General features: G+C 44.5%; 1 protein-coding gene across 3 annotated transcripts in view; it reads left to right on the top strand.

Annotated features, from left to right (window-relative positions):
* The first annotated feature begins 12,254 nt into the window (after positions 1-12,254).
* The window catches only part of VPS13A (vacuolar protein sorting 13 homolog A), a 181,084-nt gene continuing 169,935 nt past the window's right edge, over positions 12,255-23,403 (top strand). For all 3 annotated transcript variants that reach the window (XR_005456591.1, XM_038769429.1, XM_038769430.1), the window contains exon 1: positions 12,255-12,417. Coding sequence is in view for 2 of the 3 variants with exons in the window: in XM_038769429.1 (XP_038625357.1) it covers positions 12,318-12,417 (100 nt within the window). In the remaining variant the exon portion in view is untranslated. The remainder of the gene's footprint in view (positions 12,418-23,403) is intronic.

Here is a 23,403-nt window from a genome sequence, read left to right as displayed (position 1 = left end):
AGGCAACCCTCATGATACTACTCAGCCCAGCTTGTAGGCCTTCCTTTATCACATAGTTAAGATCCATATTTTTTTATGGTATTAAACACTTACTATGTGTCAAACACTGTTCTAAGTGCTGGGATAGGTACAAATTAACTAGGTCAGACACAGTCCCTGACCGGCACTGGGGCTCACAGTCTAAGTAGGAGGGAGAACAGGTATCCCCATTTTACAATTGAGGAAACTGAGGCACAGAGAAGTTAAGTGACTTTCCCAAGGTCATCAGCAATTGGCAGAGTCAATCAATCAATCAATCAATCGTATTTATTGAGCACTTACTGTGTGCAGAGCACTGTACTAAGTGCTTGGGAAGTACAAGTCAGGATTAGAACCCAGGTCCTTCTGACTCCGAAGCCTGTGCTCTCTCCACTAGGCCATGCCAAAATGGGAGAGCCTGACCACTGAGATTTTCATAGCTGCTGGCTGCTTTGCTTTTAGATTGCTCCTATCAGAGCTGGATTCCTGTTCTTCCTAGCCCTTAAGACTATAAGACCCGTGTGGGACAGGGACTGAAACCAATCTGATTATTTTTTATTTATCCCAGTGCTTTTCATCGTGCTTTGGCACATAGGAAGCACATAATGTCATCATAATCATCACCATCATCATTATGCCAGTGCTTTATTACAATTCTGTAATTCCCTCAGAAAGACTTGTAGAGAAAACCACTGAAATTCTTTCATATTCCTGTTGGATTTACCACACTGCAGTTTACACTAGTCCCACTATCCAAGAAAACCAAAGGAAGAGAAAAGCTAAAGATTGCTTTTTTTTCCATTCCTTCCATTTTAATTTATTTACCATTCTGAAGTAATAATACAGCATTGTTAAACTGCCAAGTCAGCAAAACTTTGACTAAGTTGGCACATAAATGATGCAGGATTGAGAGCAAACCGGGCAAAGGAGTCGGAGAGAACATGGTCTGTTCAGCTGTAGAGAGGCATTTATAAGCACTCAATCAAACAATCAATGGCCGTTATTGAACACATACCTTGGACAGTGCTAATGCTTTCCATAATTAAATACAATGTAAGACCAAGCAGTTTGGGGAGAATATTAGAAGGAAAGGGAGACAGAAAGAGTTTGAAGATAAAGGTAAACTCTGACTTGCCTTAAAGACTATTTGGAGGGTCCAGCTAAAGAGGAATTGAGAGAGGTAATTTGATTAAAACCCGTGCAACAGGAATCATGCAATACCCGTGTCCCACCATCTGCAGTTTAGCAATCTGCTTCTAGGCTCAATTTCAGACTTTTAACTCTAAGGTCCTAGTTGCTTTAGTGGACAGGTCTGGGCATAGTAAAGAGGATGGAATAACATGACTGGTGCCTTTAGTCTGGGCCCATCACCTTTCATGTGGTGGTTTGAGTGTGTTAGGGAAAGCAGAGGGCCGCTGCAAGAAAGTAGTTGCATTTCTCCACCTAGTATCCAGACCTTTGTACCCTATAAATCCCTTGCCTCCTCCACCTAATCCCTCTTGGCCAACTGCCAACTGGAAGTAGTTGGGTATTGCACATGCGTTCAATGTCTTTTAGTGGCAATCTGGATAAAGTGTGATAAAGTGGATTTTCTCACCGAGACACACACACTCATGAATGTAGTCTCGCTGTCTGCAGGATCATCTTCAAATCAGAGAACACCTCTATGGGTACTTCTGCCATGGGACATTATTCGTTGGTTAATCAGGAGCTCGGAGTGACTCCAAAGTAGAGCAGGAAGGGTGTTTGATAGTTCCCACGCTTGAAATCTGGGCATTTGGGGGACTGGTTGGGGATTCTAGGACTGGTTATTTTCCAAGCTCTAGCAGATCCTTGGTTGCTTGGGTGTGTCAGTCTCTCAACAGGTTACACATACTGTTTATCATTATTCAAATTATCGACTGAGCCACATGACGAGGTATTACAAAATAGGGACCTGGCTTTTAATGAGTAGGGTTCTAAAATATTTGTTAAAATGCTCAAAATGGGGCACACAACACAGATCTGAGCTCAGTGATTGCTCAACATAAAATATCTTTCTCTTGGTCCTTGTGTTTGTGTATGGCTTCTTTCCTGTGTCATCCAGGAGGTCATTTTCAATTTAAACAGGGTATCCTAGGCTAGCAACATTTTCTGGGCTTGTAAATGAAATGACTGAAAATGTCGGCTTGCATAGGTGCCCATTTTTCCTTTTGAATGTTGGGGAGAGAGAAGCACGTGGAATTACCCCATGGAACTGGGACCACTGTAGACTTGTCTTCATAGTGAATTCCTCAAAGTCAGTCAATCAATCGATGGTATTTACTGAGCACTTATTATATGCAGAGAACTGTACTAAGCACCTGGGAAGAGTACAATACAAGAGTTGGTAGACACCTTCCCTGCCCACAATGAGCTTACAGTCTAGAGGCCTGAAGAAGCAGCATGACAGAGTGGAAAGAGCACAGGCCTGGGAGTCAGAGGACCTGGGTTCTATTCCTGGTCCTACCAATTGCTTGCTATATAACCTTGGACAAGTCACTTAATTTCTCTGTGCCTCAGTTACCCCAGCTGTAAAATGGGGATTAAATTCTCCTCTCTCCCACTTAGACTATGCGCTTCATGTGGGCCAGGGACTGTGTGTCTAAACTGAAAAACAATCACACTTTCCCCCTTCAAAGCCCTACTGAAGGCTCACCTCTTCCAGGAGGCCTTCCCAGACTAAGCCCCACTTTTTCCTCGGCCTCCCCTCCCCCCCACCTCGCCCAGACTCGCTCCCCTTGCTCTACCCCTCTCCCTGCCCCACAGCACTTGTGTATATATGTACATATCTATAATTCTATTTATTTATATTAATGCCTGTTTTACTTGTTCTGATATGTATATGTATATACATATATATATATATTAAATTCTATTTAATTATATTGATACTATTGATGCCTGTTTATGTGTTTTGATGTCTGTCTTCCCCCTTCGAGACTGTGAGCCCGTTGTGGGCAGGGATTGTCTCTCTTTGTTGCTGAATTGTACATTCCAAGCATTTAGTACAGTGCTCTGCACACAGTAAGTGCTCAATAAATACGATTGAATGAATGAATTAATAAACTTGTATATCTACCCAAGCACTTAGAACAGTGCTTGACACATAGGAAGTGTTTAGCAAATACCACTAAGAAGAAGAAGAAAGACTGTATTGGTTATGTGTTGGTTCCTCAAGTCTTAATTGTTAAGCACTTACTATGTGCCAGACACTGTCCTAAGCCCTGGATAAATACAAGGTAATCAGGTTGGACACAGTTCATGACCCACATGGGGCTCACAGTCTTAATCCCCATTTTACAGATGAGGCAACTAAGGCACACAGCAGGAAAGTGGCGGAGCAGAGATTAGAACCCAGGTCCTCTGATTCCCAGGCCCAGGTTCTTTCCACTTTGCCATGCTGCTTCTCTCAAGTGTGTTGATTTCTCAAATGTGGGATTTTAGGTGCAAATGGGGAATTCCTTAACTCCAGCCATTTTGCTTAGAGGGCGTCAATAATCTTGAACAGTGGGTGATGGGTTCAGGTCTCCCTGAACCGTGGAAAGGAAGAGCACCGCTGCCAAAAGGCATATGCGTGGCCAGTGATGACCCATCACCCTTGAACTACAGTCCTAGTGGATGAGCAGAGTTAGATATATAGTGAGAATCAGTCAATTGTATTTATTAAATGCTTACTGGGAGCTGAGGACTGTACTAGGTGTTTGGGAGAGTACAATACAATAGAGTTGGTAGACATGATCCCCGTCCAAAGGAGCTTAAAGCCTAGAGGGAGAGACTGACATTCAGGGAAGCAGTGTGGCCCAGTGGAAAGGGCACAGGCCTGGGAGTCAGAGGACCTGAATTCTAATCCTGGCTCTGCGACGAACCTGCTGTGACTTTGGGCAAGTCGTTTCACTTTCTTGGTGCCTCAGTTACCTCGTCTGTCAAATGGGGATTAAGGCTGTGAGCCCCATGTGGGACATGGACTGTGTCCAACCTGATTAGCTTGTATCTACCCCAGTGCTTAGTACAGTGCCTGGCACATAGTAAGTGCTTAACAGATGCCATAAAAAATAAAAGTAAACTTCAGATGGGGGAAAAGGATATGTACAAAAGGGCCGTGGGGCTTGGGGGTGGGGATACTCTCCACTGCGTGTTCACAAGTCAACTTCCGTGTAATCTATCAAGGTGGGAGTGGAAAAGATGACTATAGTAACTGCCTTTGGTAGAAGAAAAGAGTGGGGTAAAAGTATAATGAAATATATATTCATTCATTCAATCGTATATATTGAGCACTTACTGTGTGCAGAGCACTGTACTAAGTGCTTGGGAAGTACAAGTCGGCAACATATAGATACGGTCCCTACCCAACAACAGGCTCACAGTCTAGGAGACAGACAACAAAACAAAACATGCATTAATAAAGGCATATAGACATTCTTCATACTCAGAAAAAGATACCACTGACTGTAAATCATCTGTGGGGTGTATGTGATTGAAAAGACCCACGTGGGGATGCCCACTCCCAACCATATTATACATACACAAAGACTGTCCCTTGTTGTGCTGACAAATTTGTTGTTTGCTGTGCTTGGAGTTGTTTGTGCCTTTGTCTCCTTGTTTCATGATCCTTGTTAAGCTTCTGCTGAAACACAGTCGCTTCTTTCTTGATTGCAGTACCATTGCCCAACTGTCTGCAGCAATTGACTCCCAGTTTTCAGCTCACTGTGTCCTTGAAGTGTTTCTTCTGTCCTTCTCACTGTTTCCCAATTTCAGCTCATCATACAGCTGCTGCTTTGGCATCCTGCTGTCATCCATTCTCCTCACGTGCCTCGTCAGATGCAGGTGTGTTTAGATGTGCGAAGCTTCAGTGCTTGGAGACTGACTCCATATTTAGATTTTGTAGTTTGCGATCCTGGCTCGCCTTCTGATGTTGGATAGAGTCCGTAAGTGACGATGACGGATCTGCTTAGGGAAGCAGCATGGCCTAGTGGGAAGGGCATGCACCTGGGAGCCAGAGGACCTGGGTTCTAATCCAGACTCCACCACTTGCCTGCTGGGTGATCAGGGACAAATCACTTAATTTCTCTGGGCCTCAGTTTCCTCAACTGCAAAATGGGAATTCAATATCTGTTCTCCCTCCTACTTGGACTGTGAGCCCCATGTGGGACAGAGACTGTATCTTGTCTAATCACCTGTCTACATGTTTTGTTTTGTTGTCTGTCTTCCCTTTCTAGACTGTGGGGGGCAAAGGTTTGAGGAATGGAATTACTTGCCACTCGATCAATCAATCGTATTTATTGAGAGCTTACTGTGTGCAGAGCACTGGACTAAGCGGTTGGGAGAGTGCAATATAGATTGGTGTTAGAGCCAAGTGAACGTGCTGGGTTGTAGTAGAAAACCAGTGAGGTAAGGGACAAGGTGATTGAGTACTTTAAAACCAATGGTAAGTTTATACGGAGGTGGATGGGCAACCACTAAAGGTTCTTGAGGAATGGGAAAACATGGACTGAACAGTTTTTTAGAAAAATGACCTGGCCAACAGAGTGAAGTATGGACTGGAGTGGAGAAAGAGACAGGGAAGGAAGGTTAGCAAGGAAGCTGATGCAGTACTCAAGGTGGGCTATCATAAATGCTTGGATTAATATGGTTGAGTATGTGGGTTGAATGAGAGCCATGAGTTGAGGATCCATCATCTGAATTTATTGAGTGCTTACTGTGTGCAGAACACTGTACTAAGCGCTTGAGAGGTACAATATAACAGAGTTAGTAGACATGTTCCCTGCACACAAGGAGCTTATAGTATTGAGGGGGAGACAGACATTAATATAAATAAATTGTGGCTATCAATCAATCTTATTTCCTGAGTGCTTACTGTGTGCAGACCATTGTACTAAACGTTTGGGAAAGTACAATATAACAGAGTAGGTAGACACATTACCTGACCACAGTGAGCTTACAGTCTAGTCTAGTCTAGTTTAGAACAGTGCTTGGCACATAGTAAGCGTTTAACAGAGACCATCATTATTATATACACTGTATGTATGTAAATGCTCTGGGGCTGACAAAACAATCCAGGTGCAAAGGGTGATGAAGAAGGGAGAGGGAATAGAAGAAATAAGAGGTTAGTTGGGAAAGGCCTCTTGGAGGAGGTGGGATTTTAAAAGGATAATGCTAAAGTTACAGACTTGTGAGACAGGGAGAATGGTAGTGCTGCCTACAGTGATGGGAAAGTCAGGGAGAGGACAGGTTTGGGTGGGAAAAATGAAGAATTTTGTTTTGGACATGTTACGTTTGAGGTGCTGGTGGAATATCCAAGTAGAGATGTCCTGAAGGGAGGAGGAAATACAAGACTGCAGAAGAGAGAGATCAGGTCTGGAGATGTAGATATGGAAATCATCCACATAGAGATAGTAGTTAAAGCCATGGGAGCGAATTGGTTTTCCCAAGGAGTGGAGTAATTCTACTCCTTAAGTAATAATAATAGCATTTATTAAGTGCTTACTATGTACAAAGCACTGTTCTAAGCACTGGGGAGGATACAAGTTGATCAGGTTGTCCCACGAGGGGCTCACAGTCTTAATCCCCATTTTACAGATGAGGTAACTGAGGCACAGAGAAGTTAAGTGATTTGCCCAGAGTCACACAGCTGACAAACTGCAGAGCCGGGATTTGAACCCATGACCTCTGCCTCCCAAGCCCAGGCTCTTGCCACTGAGCCAAGTAGATTCTTACATAATTCTACTCCTTAAGTAGACTCCTTACGTAATTCTACTCCTTAAGCTGGGCCCTTCCCAGATCAAATCCAGGTGACATTGGACCAAGATGCATTGGAGGAGGCAGCGTGGCCTAGTGGATTAAGCAGGGGCCTGGGAGCCAGATTATCTAGGTTCCAATGCTGACTCTGCCACTTGCCTGCTGTGTGACCTTGGGCAAGTCATGTAACTTCTTTGTGCCTCAGTTTCCTCAACTGCAAAATATGCAATCAATACGTATTGTCGCTCCTACTTAGACTGTGAGCTCCATGTGGGACAGGGACTGTGTCTGACCTGATTTCCCCCCATCTAGACTGTGAACTCGTTTAGGGCAGGGAATATGTCTATTTAATGTTGTGCTGTACTCTACCAAATGCTTAGTACAGTGCTCTGCCCACAGTAAGCGTTCAATAAATATGACTGAATGAATGAATGATTAATTTGTGTCTCCCCAAGTGCTTAGAACAGTGCTTGACACACAGTAAGGGCTTTGGAGAAGTAGCGTGGCTCAGTGGAAAGAGCCCAGGCTTGGGAGTCAGGTAATGGGTTCTAATTCCAACTCTGCCACTTGTGCTGTGTGACTTTGGGCAAGTCACTTAAGTTCTCTGTGCTTCAGTTACCTCATCTGTAAAATGGGGATCAAGACTGTGAGCCCCATGTGGGACAACCTGATTACCTTGTATTCCTTAGAACAGTGCTTGGCACTTCGTAAGCGCTGAACAAATGTCATTATTATTAATACCATTTTTTAAAAGGCCCAATAACATCCCGATTTTGATTCAGAGAAGGAACAAATTTAAATAGCCCTGCTCTTTAAATGCCACCACCACCCCTCCTCCAAAGCTCAGGACCTCAAAATGTCATTTTTGTACAGAGCCACCAAACACCTACACCACTGGAGTGGGGAAGAGCAAGGCAGGAAGCTAGGTCACTTATGACTTGTGGAAAGACAGGGGAACCACTCATGTTACCCATACCCCCTGGCCTGGAATGCCCTCCCTCCCAACATCCACCAAGCTAGCTCTCTTCCTCCCTTCAAGGCCCTACTGAGAGCCTACTTCCTCCAGGAGGCCTTCCCAGACTGAGCCCCCTCCTTCCTCTCCCCATCCTCCCCCTCTCCATTCCCCTGCCTTACCTCCTTCCTTTCCCCACAGCACCTGTATATATGTTTGTACATATTTATTACTCTATTTATTTATTTATTTTACTTGTACATATCTATTCTATTTATTTTATTTTGTTAATATGTTTGGTTTTGTTCTCTGTCTCCCCCTTCTAGACTGTGAGCCCACTGTTGGGTAGGGACCGTCTCTATATGTTGCCAACCTGTACTTCCCAAGCGCTTAGTACAGTGCTCTGCACACAGTAGGCGCTCAATAAATGCAATTGATTGATTGATTGATTGATGCCTAAAATCTGTTTTGTCTGGTTAGCCAGCAGGGTCAGTTAATGCTACTCTGCTCCAAGCATATCCACCTAGGTTAGCATGTATGTAGGTCTCTGCATGAGTCTGTCATCTCTGCTAGTCTCTTGCTCTCTCTGCCTGTGCTACAAGAAGCCTTTCTCAATTTATATTGTACACCCCAAGGTGCATTATAAATGAGAGTTGTACAAAATTAGAGAGGAACAAAGAGTGTGAGCTAAGGCACAGTGGGAGAAGAGAGTAGATAAGTACCGGGGGGCGGAGGGGGAATTGATTGAATCAACCATATTTATTGAGTGCTTACTGTGTGCACAGCACTGTACTAAGTGCTTGGAAACTACTATTCAGCAATAGAGACAATCCCTGCCTACACCGGATTTACAGTCTACAATGTAACCAAGTTGGTAGACATGTTCCCTGCCCACAACAAGCTTACAGTCTAGAGGGAGAGACAGACATTAATGTAAATAAATACATTATGGATATGTACAAAAGTGCTGTGGGGCTGAGGGAGGGGTAAATAAAGGGAGCAAATCCAAGGGCAAGAGTGATGTAGAAGGGAGTGGGTAAAGAGGAAATGAGGTTTTGGGGAAGGTCTCTTGGAGATGTGCCTTCAATAAGGCTTTGTGGGTGGGGAGAGTGATTGCTTGTCAGATATGAAGAGGGAGGGTATTCCAGGCCAAAGGCAGGACATGGGCAAGAGGTCAGCAGCAAGATAGATGAGATTGAGGTACAGTGGCTGGCATTAGAAGAGTGAAGTGTGTAGGGTGGGTTGTAGTAGGAGAGTAGTAAAGTAAGGTAGAAAGGGGCAAGGCAATTGAGTGCTTTAAACTCAAAGGAAAAGAGTTTCGGTTTGACGTGGAGGTGGATGGGCAACCACTTAAGGAGTGGGGAAACATGGACTGAACATTTTTGTAGAAAAATGATCCAGGCAGCAGAATGAAGTATGGACTGGAGTGGGGTAAGCCAGGAGTCAGGGAGGTCAGCAAGGTGTCCGATACGCTAATCAAGGTGAGATAGTGATAGCTGTTTGAATGGAGAGGAAAGGGCGGATTTTAGCAATGTTGTGAAGGTTGATCCGAAAGGATTTAGTGACAAATTCATTCATTCATTCATTCAATCGTATTTATTGAGCACTTACTGTGTGCAGAGCACTGTACTAAGCGCTTGGGAAGTCCAAGTTGGCAACATAGAGATGGTCCCTACCCAACAGTGGGCTCACAGTCTAGAAGGGGGAGACGGACAACAAAACAAAACATATTAACAAAATAAAATAAATAGAATAAATATGTACAAGTAAAATAAATAGAGTAATAAATACATACAAACATATATACAGGTGCTGTGGGGAAGGAGGTAAGGTGGGGGGGATGGGGAGGGGAAGGCGGGGGAGAGGAAGGAGGGTAGGGACCGTCTCTATATGTTGCCAACTTGTACTTCCCAAGCGCTTAGTACAGTGCTCTGCACACAGTAAGCGCTCAATAAATACGATTGAATGAATGAATGATTGAATGAAGGAGGGGGTTCATCTGTAAAATGGCGATTAAGATTGTGAATCCCATGTGGGGCAGGGACTGCATCCAACCTGATTAGCTTGTATCTACACTAGCACTTAACAGTGCTTGGGACATAGTAAGCACTTAACAAATACCATAATTATTATTATTATTCAACAGGGTGTTGGGGCTGGGGCGACGAGGGGAGTTGATAGCTCCCTCACCCACATCCTAACAGGTTAGGATGGACCATCTCATTTTAACTTCTCCCTCTTTATCCAAGCCTCACTGGAACCGGCAGGTATCTTCAGCCTGCACCACTTCCTGTGGTAAGAGATTCTGTCCACGTCCGGCTTTGAGGGACGCCCCCGGGTCTGGGGCCGCGGGACGCAAGCACCTACCGTCCACCCCCTTCTGGACCTTAAGGCGCGGCTGTTCACTAGAGGTGAACACTGTCCCCGGTGAATATGTGGGTTGAATGAAAGAGACTAATCAAGGATAACACCTGGATTACAGGTTTGTAGGACAGGAAGGATGGTGGTGCTGTCTACAGTGATGGAAAAATCACGGGGGGAGGGCAAAATTTGGATGGGAAGATGAGGAGTTCTGTTTCAGACATACTAAGTTTGAGTCGTTGGCAGGATATCCAAGTAATAATAACGGTGTTTGTTAAGCACTTACTATGTGCCAAGCACTGTTCTAAGCACTGGGTGGGATACAAGGTGATCAGCTTGTCCCACATGGGGCTCACAGTCTTAATCCCTATTTTACAGATGAGGTAACCGAGGCACAGAGAAGTTAAGTGACTTGCCCAAAGTCATACAGCTGACAAATGGCGGAGCAGGGATTAGAACACAGGACCTCTGTTTCCCAAGCTCGTGCTCTTTCCACTGAGCCACACTGCTTCTAGAGATGTCCTGAAGGCGTGAGGGAATGCCAGACTGCAGAGAAGGAGAGAGATCAGGGCTGGAGTCAATGATTGAATGATTTAAAGCCAGCGGTCAGAAGTTTTTGCTAGATGTGGAAAGAACACTCGCCTGGGAGTCGGAGGACCTGGGTTCTAATACCAGTTCTGCCACTTGCCTGCTCTGTGACCCCGGGCAAGTCACTTAACTTCTCGGTGTAGGGCTTGAAAATCTGTTCTTCCTCCTACCAAGACTGTGAGCCCCATGTGGGACAGGGATTGTGTCCAACCTGATTATCTTGTGTCCACCCCAGCGCTTAGTATAATGCTTGGCAAATACCACGATTACTATTATGTCTTTTGCCCCTGCTGCTGTCTCTGCCTCCTCCTCCATCTTCATTTCCTGAATTTTATTTCTCTCATCCTCTTGTCTGAATTATTGGCCCCATGCCCGGAACTCCCCGTTCCACTTTGAGCTGCAGAAAATACCATCACTATCGTCTCCAAGAGGGAAAGATTTGGGAAACGAGAAAAGAAACCTAATAGTGATGGTGGTGGGGGGAGGAGTAAGTGGGGAGGCAGAAAAGGCAAGGAGAAGGGGGCAGAGACTCCTGCTGTTTTATTTGTTCATTCATTCTTTCATTCAACCATATTCATTGAGCACTTACTGTGTGCAGAGGACTGTACTAAGCGCTTGGAAAGTACAATTCGGCAACAGATAAAGAGACAGTCCCTACCCAACGGCGGGCTCACACTCTAGACGGGGGGAGACAGACAACAAAACAAGTAGGCCTCAGTGGCATCAATATCAATAAATGGAATTAAAGATATGCACATTAATAATACAATTTGATGTCTTTCTCCCCCCGTCTAGACTGTTGAGCCCGTTCTGGGCAGGGATCGTCTCTATTTAGGAGAAGCAGCGTGCCTCAGTGGAAAGAGCCCAAGTTTGGGAGTCAGAGGTCATGGGTTCTAATCCCGACTCCGCCACTTGTCAGCTGTGTGATGTTGGGCAAGTCGCTTAACTTCTCTGAGCCTCAGTTCCCTCATCTGTACAATGGGGATGAAGACGGTGAGCCCCACGTGGGACAATCTGATCACCTCGTAACCTCCTCAGCGCTTAGAACAGTGCTTCGCACCTAATAAGAGCTTAACAAATGCCATCATTATTATTACTCTTGGTTGCCGAATTGGACTTTCCAAGCGCTCAATAAATACGATCAAATATATGAAAGGCTGAGAGACGACAGAACGGTAGAATCGGGACGCGTGGCAGGTCTCGACTCCCCAAATCCGTGGCAGTGCTACGCCTCAGGAGTTGCCAACCCGGCAGATCGTTGGTGGGTTGCCGGAGGCGTCGGGCTCTGCAACCCGTTCTCCAGGGCCAAGGCAATTCAGAAAGAAAAGGCTGGGCGGGACCGGGCAGGGCCGAGCCCGGTCCGCCCAGTACAATGTCGACCCTCTCTCCGCGCGCAGCCCCGCTTCTCGACTCCGTCCCCCCCGACCCTTCCCGCCGAGCGCGCATGCGCAGACGAACAACTTCTTCTCCGCCCCGCCGCCTCTCGTCCCTCCCCCTTTCCCGCCCCGCCTCCCGCCTCCACTGGGCCGGTCGGGCCGAAGCGCCGACAGAGCCCGCGGGAGCCTGAGGCCGGAGGGCCGGCCGGGCGGGAAAGTCTTCTGACGGCAGTGGGGCCCGGCAGCGGCCGCCGGGGCCACGGAAGATGGTGCTCGAGTCGGTGGTCGTGGACGTGCTGAACCGGTTTCTAGGGGACTATGTGGTCAACCTGGACAGTTCCCAGCTCACTCTGGGCATCTGGGGAGGTAACGAGACCTTGAGCCCCGGGCGCCCCTCTACTTTAACTTCTCCCACCCGATCCTTACCCCGGCGACCTCCGGTTTGCGCGCTTTCTCTCTCTTTCTCTCCACCGTCTCTCGCCCTCTTTATCTTAATTTCTCACCCACCCACGCTGCTCCCTCTCCCATGTCCCGGCCTCTAAGTCATCTCTGCCCAGGGCTCGGGCCACGCCGCCTCCCCTCCCACCTCCTCCCTTCCACCCTTGCCTTGGACGATTCCCATCCCACACCTTTCCTGTGGCTAGTTTCACAAGCTTGGGCGGAGACGATGGCATCCCGTGGCCTTCCAGTTTGGGGGAGCTCCACCTTCCTGGAGCTCGGGCACAAGGAAAGGGCTGGGCAGGATGGCTGCAGCCCTGCGGATCTTGAACCGGAACCGAGTTTGGTTTCCCTCCTAGGAAGTGACGTTCTTCCTTTCTCCTTTCCCCTTCTCTTCCCTTTCTCCTTTCCTTTCTTTTCCTTTCCCGTTCTCTTCCTGCCCCCTTCCTTTTTTAAAAAAGAAAAAAACCCGATATTTGTTAAGGTCTTACGATGTCCCTGTTGTAAGCGCTGGGGTAGATACAAGATCATCAGATTGGATACAGTCCATGTGGCACATGGAGCTCAGAGTCTTAATCCCCATTTTCCAGATGAGGGAACTGAGGCACCGAGAAGTGAAGTGAATTCCCCAAGGTCACACGGCGGACAGGTGGCGGAGCCGGGATCAGAACCCAGGTTCTAATGACTCCCAGGCCCTTGCTCGATCCACTAGGCCATTCTGCTTCCCTTTCGAGTCTCTTTCCCTTTCCATTCCCCTCTCTCCTCTCCCACTCTTTTCCCGTAATAGGGAAGGCCCGAAAGAGAGATCTCGAGTGTCTCTCAACGTGCCAGACCGCTGGCAGACCCTGTCGCCTCTCTTCCCAGTCTCACCGTGATTCGCCTGGACGTGGCTGGAAACCGAAAGAGGTGGTTCTCATGTTTTAGTTTTTTCCGTGCGACTCTCCCCCCCCCCCCCCGTCCTCCTTTCCTGCCCCACCCCTTTGGGATTTTGTGTGCTAAGCGCTGCGATAGATGCACATATACAGAACAGACAGTGGTCTTGTCCGACATCGGGTGTACAGTCTTTGGGGGTTTGGACAGATTAAAAACAGCGGTTGCAAGGATTGCGCCAACAGCGAGCGGCAGAGGCAAGCAAATAAACAGGAGGTCGGAGTCCCCGGGCTCCCCGCGGCTTCAGGCAAACAGTGGCCTAGTTGCAAACCAGGAGTTTATGGGAGAGAAATGATCGACCATTTCTCGCTTGGGCCAATTAGAGGCAAATGCTGTCAGAGGTGTGGCTTGGGCGGGGGTAGGGGAGAAGGAAATATGTCCCATTTAGCTGCCCCGGTGGTGAAAATGAATTTTGCTCTGTCAGTTTCCACCAGGATTTAAAAAGGAACTCATTTAAAGGCAGCTTTATTTATAGCGCCCCATCTGCTTTGATCAGTCATATTACTGCAGCATTACTGACTGTAGACATAGGCAAATGAAAATGTCAACGTTGGCTTAAACAGCACAGTAGTTGCTTCTCTTGTTAGGATGAATTTAGAAATACTCTTTCATATAGGATTGCTGTGGCTTATGATTTTGACTACTGGTATTTTACTGCAGGCTTTTCTTTCTGCTTCCCTGCCTGCCAAATTTCCTTTGGCAACATATGTTTTTATGCAAAATGACTTTATTTTTATTTAGATTTCTTTGTAACAATACCGCTAATCTCCTCACCGTGCTTCGTTCTCGCCTGTCCCGCCGTCGACCCCCCGGCCCACGTCATCCCCCGGGCCTGGAATGCCCTCCCTCTGCCCATCCGCCAAGCTAGCTTTCTTCCTCCCTTCAAGGCCCTACTGAGACCTCACCTTCTCCAAGAGGCCCTCCCAGACTGAGCCCCTTCCTTCCTCTCCCCCTCGTCCCCCTCGTCCCCCTCTCCATCCCCCCATCTTACCTCCTTCCCTTCCCCACAGCACCTGTATATATGTATATATGTTTGTACGTATTTATTACTCTATTTACTTGTACATATTCTATTTATTTTATTTTGTTAGTATGTTTGGTTTTGTTCTCTGTCTCCCCCTTCTAGACTGTGAGCCCACTGTTGGGTAGGGACTGTCTCTATATGTTGCCAACTTGTACTTCCCAAGCGCGTAGTACAGTGCTCTGCACACAGTAAGCGCTCAATAAATACGATTGATTGATTGGGCTTGTTTTGGGCGGAGTGAGGGTAATCAGTAGGGAGCCTTTGCAACAATGTAATTTTAGGCGAATTACTTAATATGCTGAGCTTCAACAACAGATTCTCAAGGTCTTTGGAGGAAAGTTGTTAAAACATTTAAGGCATTAATAATTGGTTCAACCCCTTTCAAAGGATGTTTTGAGACTTACCAATAGAGTTTGTAAATCTGGAGGATAAACTGTGAGTTCTTGAGGCCAAGCCATTGTTTTGTTCTTTGTAACTTCCTGTAGCACTTGATCCAGGGGCTCATTGACTATTGCTCACTGATTAGAAGGTGTAATATCAGTGGAAAATGAGTGTCATGCCTGGTGACAACTAATTGTTTATAATAGGAAAAATTAATATTTTACACTAATAATTAGTTCACTACGCTTTTAATCTTTTTGGTAGTCTTCTAGGCTCTCCTAAGTAAAGCATTTTAAAAGTAACAAATGCAAAGCATTTTTCTATTCAACTTCATGTAGGCATTTAGAATTAATAATAATAATGGTATGTGTTAAGTGCTTACTATGTTCGAAGCACTGTTCAAAGCGCTAAGTCTAGACACAGTAAGAAAAGCCTGTTGATAAATTTCTTCTTCTAGAGGTCAGTGCTAGAATGTTCCGTCTGTTGAGCCCTTTTGCCAGTATTAAATTGCTAAAAGATGTGATTGCTTATGAATGAGCTGTTATTATACTGGGAAATTTCTGGTCTTCACTTTAGACATTTGTTACTCATTCCTATAATCCCAGTGATCCCATTTAACCGGTTCAATCTTCTAACCACTCTTTCATTTCTACACCGCCCCACCCCCCCAAAAAAAACCCCTCACACTAGACCCTTCTATTCAGAAGATTCTTATACAAGATTTGCTAGTTTCCTTCATTGTCACCTGGCCAACTGATACTTCCTATCTAAGTTTTACTGTTTTATTGCCCATTGCCAGTTCTTTGTCTCCCCTTTGTATTCTCAAATTCTAAGCCCCTTCAGGGTCAGGGCCGGGGTCAACTCCCAACCCTGTATTCTTTCCCACCCAGTAAGCACTTAGTAAATACTCTCTCTCTTTCTCTCTGTTAACATATGTAGGGAGTGGGGTGTGTGTGAAATGAAATGAGCTGATTGTTTTGACCTTATTTTATATTTCTCATGCTCTTTAATATCTCGTCTAGGCTGTTGAAACTTTCTGTTGCAGAAGTATCTAGAATTATAATCATTCTCCTAGATAATGGTGCAATATAGAGAGGGACTGAACTCTTCCTGTTTGTAGTACTAAACTAAAATCCTAATGATTAAAAAAATATTTCTTCAGAAGGCAGTTCCACGCTCTGTGCCTGATTAACATATATCTTGCAGGATGTAGGTTTAGAATTCAGAAATAAAAGTATTTTTCACAAATACAGTATTTTGTTTGAATTTTAACAACTTTGGCTCATTTTTTATGGCACTTGTTAAGCGCTTAAGTAGGAGGAAGTACGACACTTATGTTTTCAGTACCTGGACTTTGCCTTTCCATGGTTGTGATGTTTTCTTCCTTTTAATGTCTGTCAGGTCATGAATTTGTTCTTCTTAAGAGTATATGGTACTTCTGTTTAACTTTTGAGATTTCTTAAAAATCAATACTCTTTTGGCTATGCTAGGGCTTATTTGTTTAACTTTGTTTACACTACGTTAATGTTGCAAAAGACATATAAGCATATTAACCTTCATTTTCCCCAGTTCCATTTACATTAGCTTTAGCTGATTTTTCTAATATTTTTAGAATGACTCCTAAAGTGTATGTTTTTAAATTTAGCTTTCACCTTTTAATTTGAATGTTGCCTGAAAACCTCACATTGTAGGCTAAACTGTAGTTTTGTTATTTTATTTCTTCCTGTTATGACAAACTATAGATACATTCTAGTCACAGCGTAACATTTCAGTCTTGAATGTTGTTAGTAAATTGCCTCTCAGCCTTTCCTTTTGCTTGAACATTGAACATTCCTCCTAGATCTTATTTCCCAACCTCATAATCTTCTTTATATCTCTCCAAAACTCTTAAATTCTGCATATTCCACTTAAATTATGGAATTTTGGGGCATCCTGTATAGGAAACTAGTTCTTTAAAAGTTGTAGAGCAAAGTTATTTTTTCTGAAACCTATCTCCCTAGTGACTTTAGTTATATAATTCGAGTTGAATTCCAGAGGAAGTAGAGTTTTGATGCCAAGCTTACTTTCAAATTCAGACTGGCTGGAGAGTGTCTGTCTGGCTTGTGGGCTCTCCTGGGCTAGTTCTTCCAAAAATTTAGCATATTCAGAGAAGACACATCCTCTCTTCCTTTTTGCTTTTGTTTTCTTCTTCTTTGATAGGCTGGTGCAATCAGATTAAAAACAGCAGTCACAAATATGCATTCCAAATTTGTTGCCTAGCTGTAAAGAAAGGCTGGAGCTCCAAGATAGGCTGGGGGAGGCCACAGAAATCCCCCACTACTAATAACACTCTCATAAATGTGGGTACTGAATTGTTCTAGCTTGTTTCATTTTCTGGAAGTTCTGTTTAGTGAGTTTATAAGGTTTATGGAGACTTTGAACTTTGGCCATTTTACCTGCTGGACCACTCTAGATTCCCTCTCCTTGGCTGCGTTCCACAAGCTCATATGCTCCTGGCAAATAGCTGACTGTCCTGTTTGAAGAAAATGCTGCTGAGCCTGAAATTTCACCCCTGTGGAACTGTGGCTGAAAAGAGTCTCTTCTACACTAACCACAAATATATTTGTCATTTGTGCTCAAAGTAGACAGTCCTGATGGTGAGATTGACCTACAGGTGTCCGGGTGCCTGAAAAGCTCAATGAGGGACCCCAGTCTTGAGCTCATTGTGCACACACAAAGGAGTAGTGGTTTGAGTGCCAACCTGATGTCGTGAACTTTTCTACTGGGAAACAGCGTGGCGTAGTGGAGACAGAGGAGGACCTGGGTTCTAATCTCGGTCTTTTTGCAGCCCCTAGTGTTATTTTCACTTGTCTCCTTATAATAATAATAATAATAATAATGGCATTTATTAAGCGCTTACTATGTGCAAAGCACTGTTCTAAGCGCTGGGGAGTTTACAAGGTGATCAGGTTGTCCCATGGGGGGCTCACAGTCTTAATCCCCATTTTACAGATGAGGGAACTGAGGCCCAGAGAAGTGAAGTGACTTGCCCAAAGTCACACAGCTGACAATTGGCAGAGCCGGGATTTGAACCCATGAACTCTGACTCCAAAGCCCGGGCTCTTTCCAGTGAGCCACGCTGCTTCATGATTCCTGTGAAGTTTCTGTTCAAAAGGAGAGGCTCCTTTCTTGATTGTTGTGTGCCTGTGACAGTTGACTCCCGGTTTTCAGCTAGGCTACAGCATTGTCTAAGATTTTGTGCTAACCATATAAAGATAGAGAACCTTTCTATTCCCTTGCTTAATAGAGCAATCATATTTGTTGAGCACCATATTTATTGGCCACAATGAGAGGGAGTAAACACCTAGGTACCAAGAGATGCTAGTGCTTAAGCAACCGGGAAACAAATGTAGTCCTCTAGACTGTAAGCTCATTGTGGGCAGGGAACATGTCTAGCAACTCTGTTGTAGTGTACTCTCCCAAGCACTTATTACAGTGCTCTGCACACAGTAAGCACTCAATAAATACTTCTGTGAGAATATTGGTTCTGATTTCATCATCTGTGGTATTTATTGAGCATTTACTGTGTGCAGCGTACTGTACTAAGCGCTTGGGAGAGTAGACATATTACATGCCCACAACAAGCTTTCAGTCTAGAGGGGGGAGACAGACATTAATATGTAAATAAATAATATATAATTTATAGATAATGATTTACAGTGTTTTGAAAGATATGGCTTTCAGGAAACAATTGTTTCCAAAGGAGGGTTTCTTGTGTCCCTAACTTTCCCTCTAGTATTCCCAAATCAACCTCTTGTAGCCAAAGTCTTCTTGAACCAGTGAATATTTGGGGCCTACACAGTTTCCTTTGGTAGTGGGTTCCATATGCTTGTCACCTCCTGAGTGAAGTGATTTCTTCTGTTTGTTTTGAATCCACCCTCTAGAGTGCTATAAACAGTAAGGATTCAATGCATACCATTGAGTATGCATACCATTGAGTAGCAGCGTGGCTCAGTGGAAAGAGCAGGCTTTGGAGTCAGAAGTCATGGGTTCAAATCCTGACTCTGCCAATTGTCAGCTGTATGATGATGATGGCATTTATTAAGCGCTTACTATGTGCAAAGCACTGTTCTAAGCGCTGGGGAGTTTACAAGGTGATCAGGTTGTCCCACGGGGGGCTCACAGTCTTAATCCCCATTTTACAGATGAGGGAACTGAGGCCCAGAGAAGTGAAGTGACTTGCCCAAAGTCACACAGCTAAGTGGCGGAGCCGGGATTTGAACCCATGACCTCTGACTCCAAAGCCCGGGCTCTTTCCCCTGAGCCACGCTGCTTCCCCAACTTTGGGCAAGTCACTTAACTTCTCTGTGTCTGTTACTTCATCTGTAAAATGGGGATTAAGACTGTGAGCCTCCTGTGGGACAACCTGATCACCTTGTAACCTCCCCAGCACTTAGAACAGTGCTTTGCACATAGTAAGTGCTTAATAAATGCCATTATTATTATTATTATTATTATGCCACTGATTGATCAAGCTTCGAAGAGTACACCCTCTCCTGGTGGTATGGGATTTGGAAGCCAGAGTCCAATCAGTCGTATTTATTGAGCACTTACTGTATGCAGAGCACTGTACTAAGCACTTAGGAGAGTACAATATGACAGATTTGGTAGACACATTTCCTGCCCATAATGAGTTCATAGCCTAGAGGGGGATGCAGACATTAATATAAATAAATTGTGGATATGTACATAAGTGCTGTGAGGCTGAGAGAGGGATGAATAAACAGCAAATCAGGGCGATGCAGAAGGGAATGGGAAAAGAGCAAGGGCTTAGTCAGGGAAGGCTTCTTAGAGGTGTTGTGCCTTCAGTAAGGATTTGAAGGTGGAGAGGGTAATCGTCTGTTGGATATGAAGAGGGAGGGCGTTCCAGGCCAGAGTCAGGGCTTGGGTGAGAAGTTAGCAGTGAGGTAAATGAGATTGAGGTGCAGTGAGTGGGTTGGCATTAGAGGAGCAAAGTGTTCGAGCTAGGTTATAATAGGGAAGCAGCCAGTTGATTGAGTGTTTTAAAGTCAGTGGTATGGAGTTTGATGTGGAGGTATATGGGCAACCGATGGAGGTTCTTGAGGAGCGGGGAAACGTGGACTGAACATTTTTGTAGAAAAATGATCCGGGTAGCAAAGTATGGACTGCAGAGGTGAGAGACGGGGACAGTTACCCTGCCTTTCTGCCCTGTTGTCATTCCTAGGCCTGCTTTCGCTCTGACAGAAAAAGAATGAAGGTGTCGGCTGTGTTAATGTTGAACCTTTTCATCCATAATATGATTCAGAGTTGAAAAATGAATTTACTGCTTTGCTGCTACTTAGAGGAACTTTTTACCTGGCAGTTGTGAAGCAAAGTTGGTCGCTCTTTTACAAGCAGCCTGCTCTGTGTCATAATTCCATCAATAGTGGATCTGGAAACAGGAATATAGGAAGGAGTAAGAAGAGGTACAGAAGCTTGGTCTCCCAGGTTGAAGGACTAGAAATAATATTTCAATAAAGACATAATATTTTAAAAACCCATCATAACTGCATGGCTGAAGCAGATGTGGAATTAATGCTGCACAGGTGGTAAAAGGAGTAGGCAGCTGAACAACTTTTTCAGCAGCATAAATTAGGGAAGCAGTGTGGCCTAGGGGAAAAGGCACTGACCTGGCTTCTAATTCCAGCTTCCCTACTTGTATGCTGCATGACCTTATCTGTAAAATGGGGATTAAGACTGTGTGTCCTGTGTGGGGCAGGGACTGTGTCCAACCCAATTATTTTGTATCTACCTTCATGCTTAGTACAGTGCCTGGCACATAGTAAGTGCTTAACAAATACCACTAAAAAAAAAAAGTGACTCCCTTACCATCCAGTGGAAATCCTGAAAGACAGATGAGAGGGGGAAGAGGCAAACTAGTAGGACAAGGTGAGACTCAGGTGAACAACCCACCCCAATTACCTCTGAGAGGAATCACTCACTTTGTAAGTTCCTCCTCCCACCCCCAATTTGGAGCATTTTTTCAACCAAAATCCATATGTGCCACATTTGAAGTGTAACACTTTGCCCTGAAGTGGACTGTCAGTCATGCATTGAGCTGTTCAGTCACCCCAGCTTTTTGATTAAAAAGCCATCTTTGAATCTGAAGGGCAGGTATATAACAGTAAACTGTATGCAGTTGACTTCTTGTTTGGGGTAAATTTGCCTCAAGGCCAGTAGATGAATGGCTATTTGCATAACCCTCAATGGAAATTGATTTTAGTTTATTTTGCTGCTAGCCCTCCTCCTGATTCCAAAGCCAGAAACTAGCTAAATTTTGTCTCCTTTTAGCATCAACCCTTCCTCATCGGATTGAGATTTTCTTTCTGATCATAGGAGTCTTATTGGGGACAGTCTCCAACCAAACACAGATGATCTCCAAAGAGAGGGGCTGGGTGGTGAAAAAGCCTAAAATGCTCTCTGTTTATCAGGTAATTATGCTGTCCTTAAGGTTTGTTGGATAGGCTTTGAGGTAGGAGTAGTGGTATGTGGTTCCAAAAAATTAGTTTTTTCTGCGGTATAATTGTTGCTAATAGTTTATGTTTAGTTGGCCTTATGCAGATTGGGGCCTAAAATAGAGGCATAATTCCCAGAAAAAGAAATGCTTAATCTCATTTTGGACAGTTATTGAAAGGTGCCTCCTGGATCTTACTCAGTACTTGTTTTATATGGACTAAAGGGCTTTATTGGGCAAAGGTTACAAAGTCTCTTGAAATCCTGGGATGAAAGGTTCCCCCTGAATATCTGTAGCGTGGACAGTTAACACAGAGGGTGGGTGGTTGGAAAGCGAAGGGTCCAGAAGTAGGGATAACATGTCTACTGGGTTTACGGAATTAGTGGTGAAGGTTTCTGCCAGAAGAACCTCCTAAAACACACTAGGAGGTAGACTGGCTCGGCAAGAATTCTGAAAATAGCTGGCTGATGTGGGTGGTGAAGCCCGCAGCAGGTACCCTGGCAACCAGGCCTACCAGTCTTTAGTGCTCTGGCACAGCCCAAACATTATATAGCGTGGTCACTTTGGCCGTAAATCTATCCATTGGTGGTATTTGAGTGCTTACTGTGGGCAGAGCACTGTACTAAGCACCTGGGAGAGGACAATATAACACAAATGGATTTTGTAAATACAAGAATTTCACGTATAAAAATCCATATGCTTAGCAGTGGGCTGTGTCCCTGCTGACTCACTCACTGCACCCCTCTGCACCAGCAGGAATCTGAACAGCAAGGATGGTACTGATCAAACCACTTGGACTAGCATAAATTCTCTTGCACATGTTCTCAGTCCCCAAGTCTTCGGTGTTTAATTTGCCTACTGTCAGTTTTATGGTTCGATCATTTGCGTATGGATTTTAAGATGTATTAACGTTGGTTTACAAAATGTTGGCCTTCCCGAAGCTCCTCAAACTCCAGTGGTTGCCCATTTCCCTTTGCATAGCCGAAGCTCTTTACCATTGGTGCAAGCCTCTCCACCAGCTTTCTCCAATTTACATGTCAGCCGTCTTCACCTGTTATTCCTGTTTGCAGTTTTTGCTCCTCCCAAGCTCACTTTGTAACTCAACCCCACTCTCAACAGGGAATGTATCTGTTTACTGTTGTATTATACTCTCCCAAGCACTTAGTACAATGCTCTTGCACACAATAAGCACTCAAAAAATACGATTGACAGACCTGACAGACCGGCCCATCTCCAGCCCCTTGCCCACATTGTTCCCTGGGTTTAGAACTCCCTTCCCCACTGGGAGCCTTCAAGCCAAACTTCTCCCCATCTTCAAAGGCTTCCTAAAAATAAAAGAAAAACCCTCTCCCCACCACCACCCACAACATCTTACCTCCTCCAGGAAGTCTTCCCTGATTAATTCACAACACCTCCTGTCATGTCAACCCAACTGCCACCTCTGGCACTTATGAATTTGTACATATCCATCCTCAGCACATATGCACACATCTATTCCTTTATGCATTCAAGCATTCTGCTGTTTCATCATGACAAGGTTGTTCTATTCTATCTGATCATTCTTCTTTCTGGTGTCTACTATTTAAAATATTTTTTGTCTGTCCATGTTATGTTGTATGCTCCTTTGTGAGCAGAAATATGTGTTTTTCTCCTGTTGTAACTTCTCAAGGGCCTAGTATGATGTTCAGCACACAGGTTTTTGGTAAATAAAATGAACATTATAATTTACTCATAGAATTGTAAAATATTCTGCTCATTTGCAGGAATTGGTTTTCTAGAATGGACATATGATTTTCTGAACATTAATCTATCATTAAACATTAAAAAAGAATATTACTTACAATTTTGTAACTTGCAGATGGCAAATTTTTGCCATTTTTGCAATTGGAAAATTCAGAAGGCACCCACATAACTCAAGTCCCCTCCCTATTTAAGCCTTCTGAGACTAATAATTAAAGGTTAAATTTAAAAATGAATAAACCTTTGACTTTTGCTAAGTATATACTTGCCAGGATATAAAAGCTATTGTATTGTTCAGTGCTTGGTACACAGTAAGCGCTCAAGAAATATTGTTGATTGATAAACA

Source organism: Tachyglossus aculeatus, chromosome X4, assembly GCF_015852505.1.
Source record: "Tachyglossus aculeatus isolate mTacAcu1 chromosome X4, mTacAcu1.pri, whole genome shotgun sequence".
Lineage (NCBI taxonomy): Eukaryota > Metazoa > Chordata > Mammalia > Monotremata > Tachyglossidae > Tachyglossus > Tachyglossus aculeatus.
Note: the sequence above shows the minus strand (reverse complement) of the source record. Positions and strands in the feature narration are given on the sequence as shown.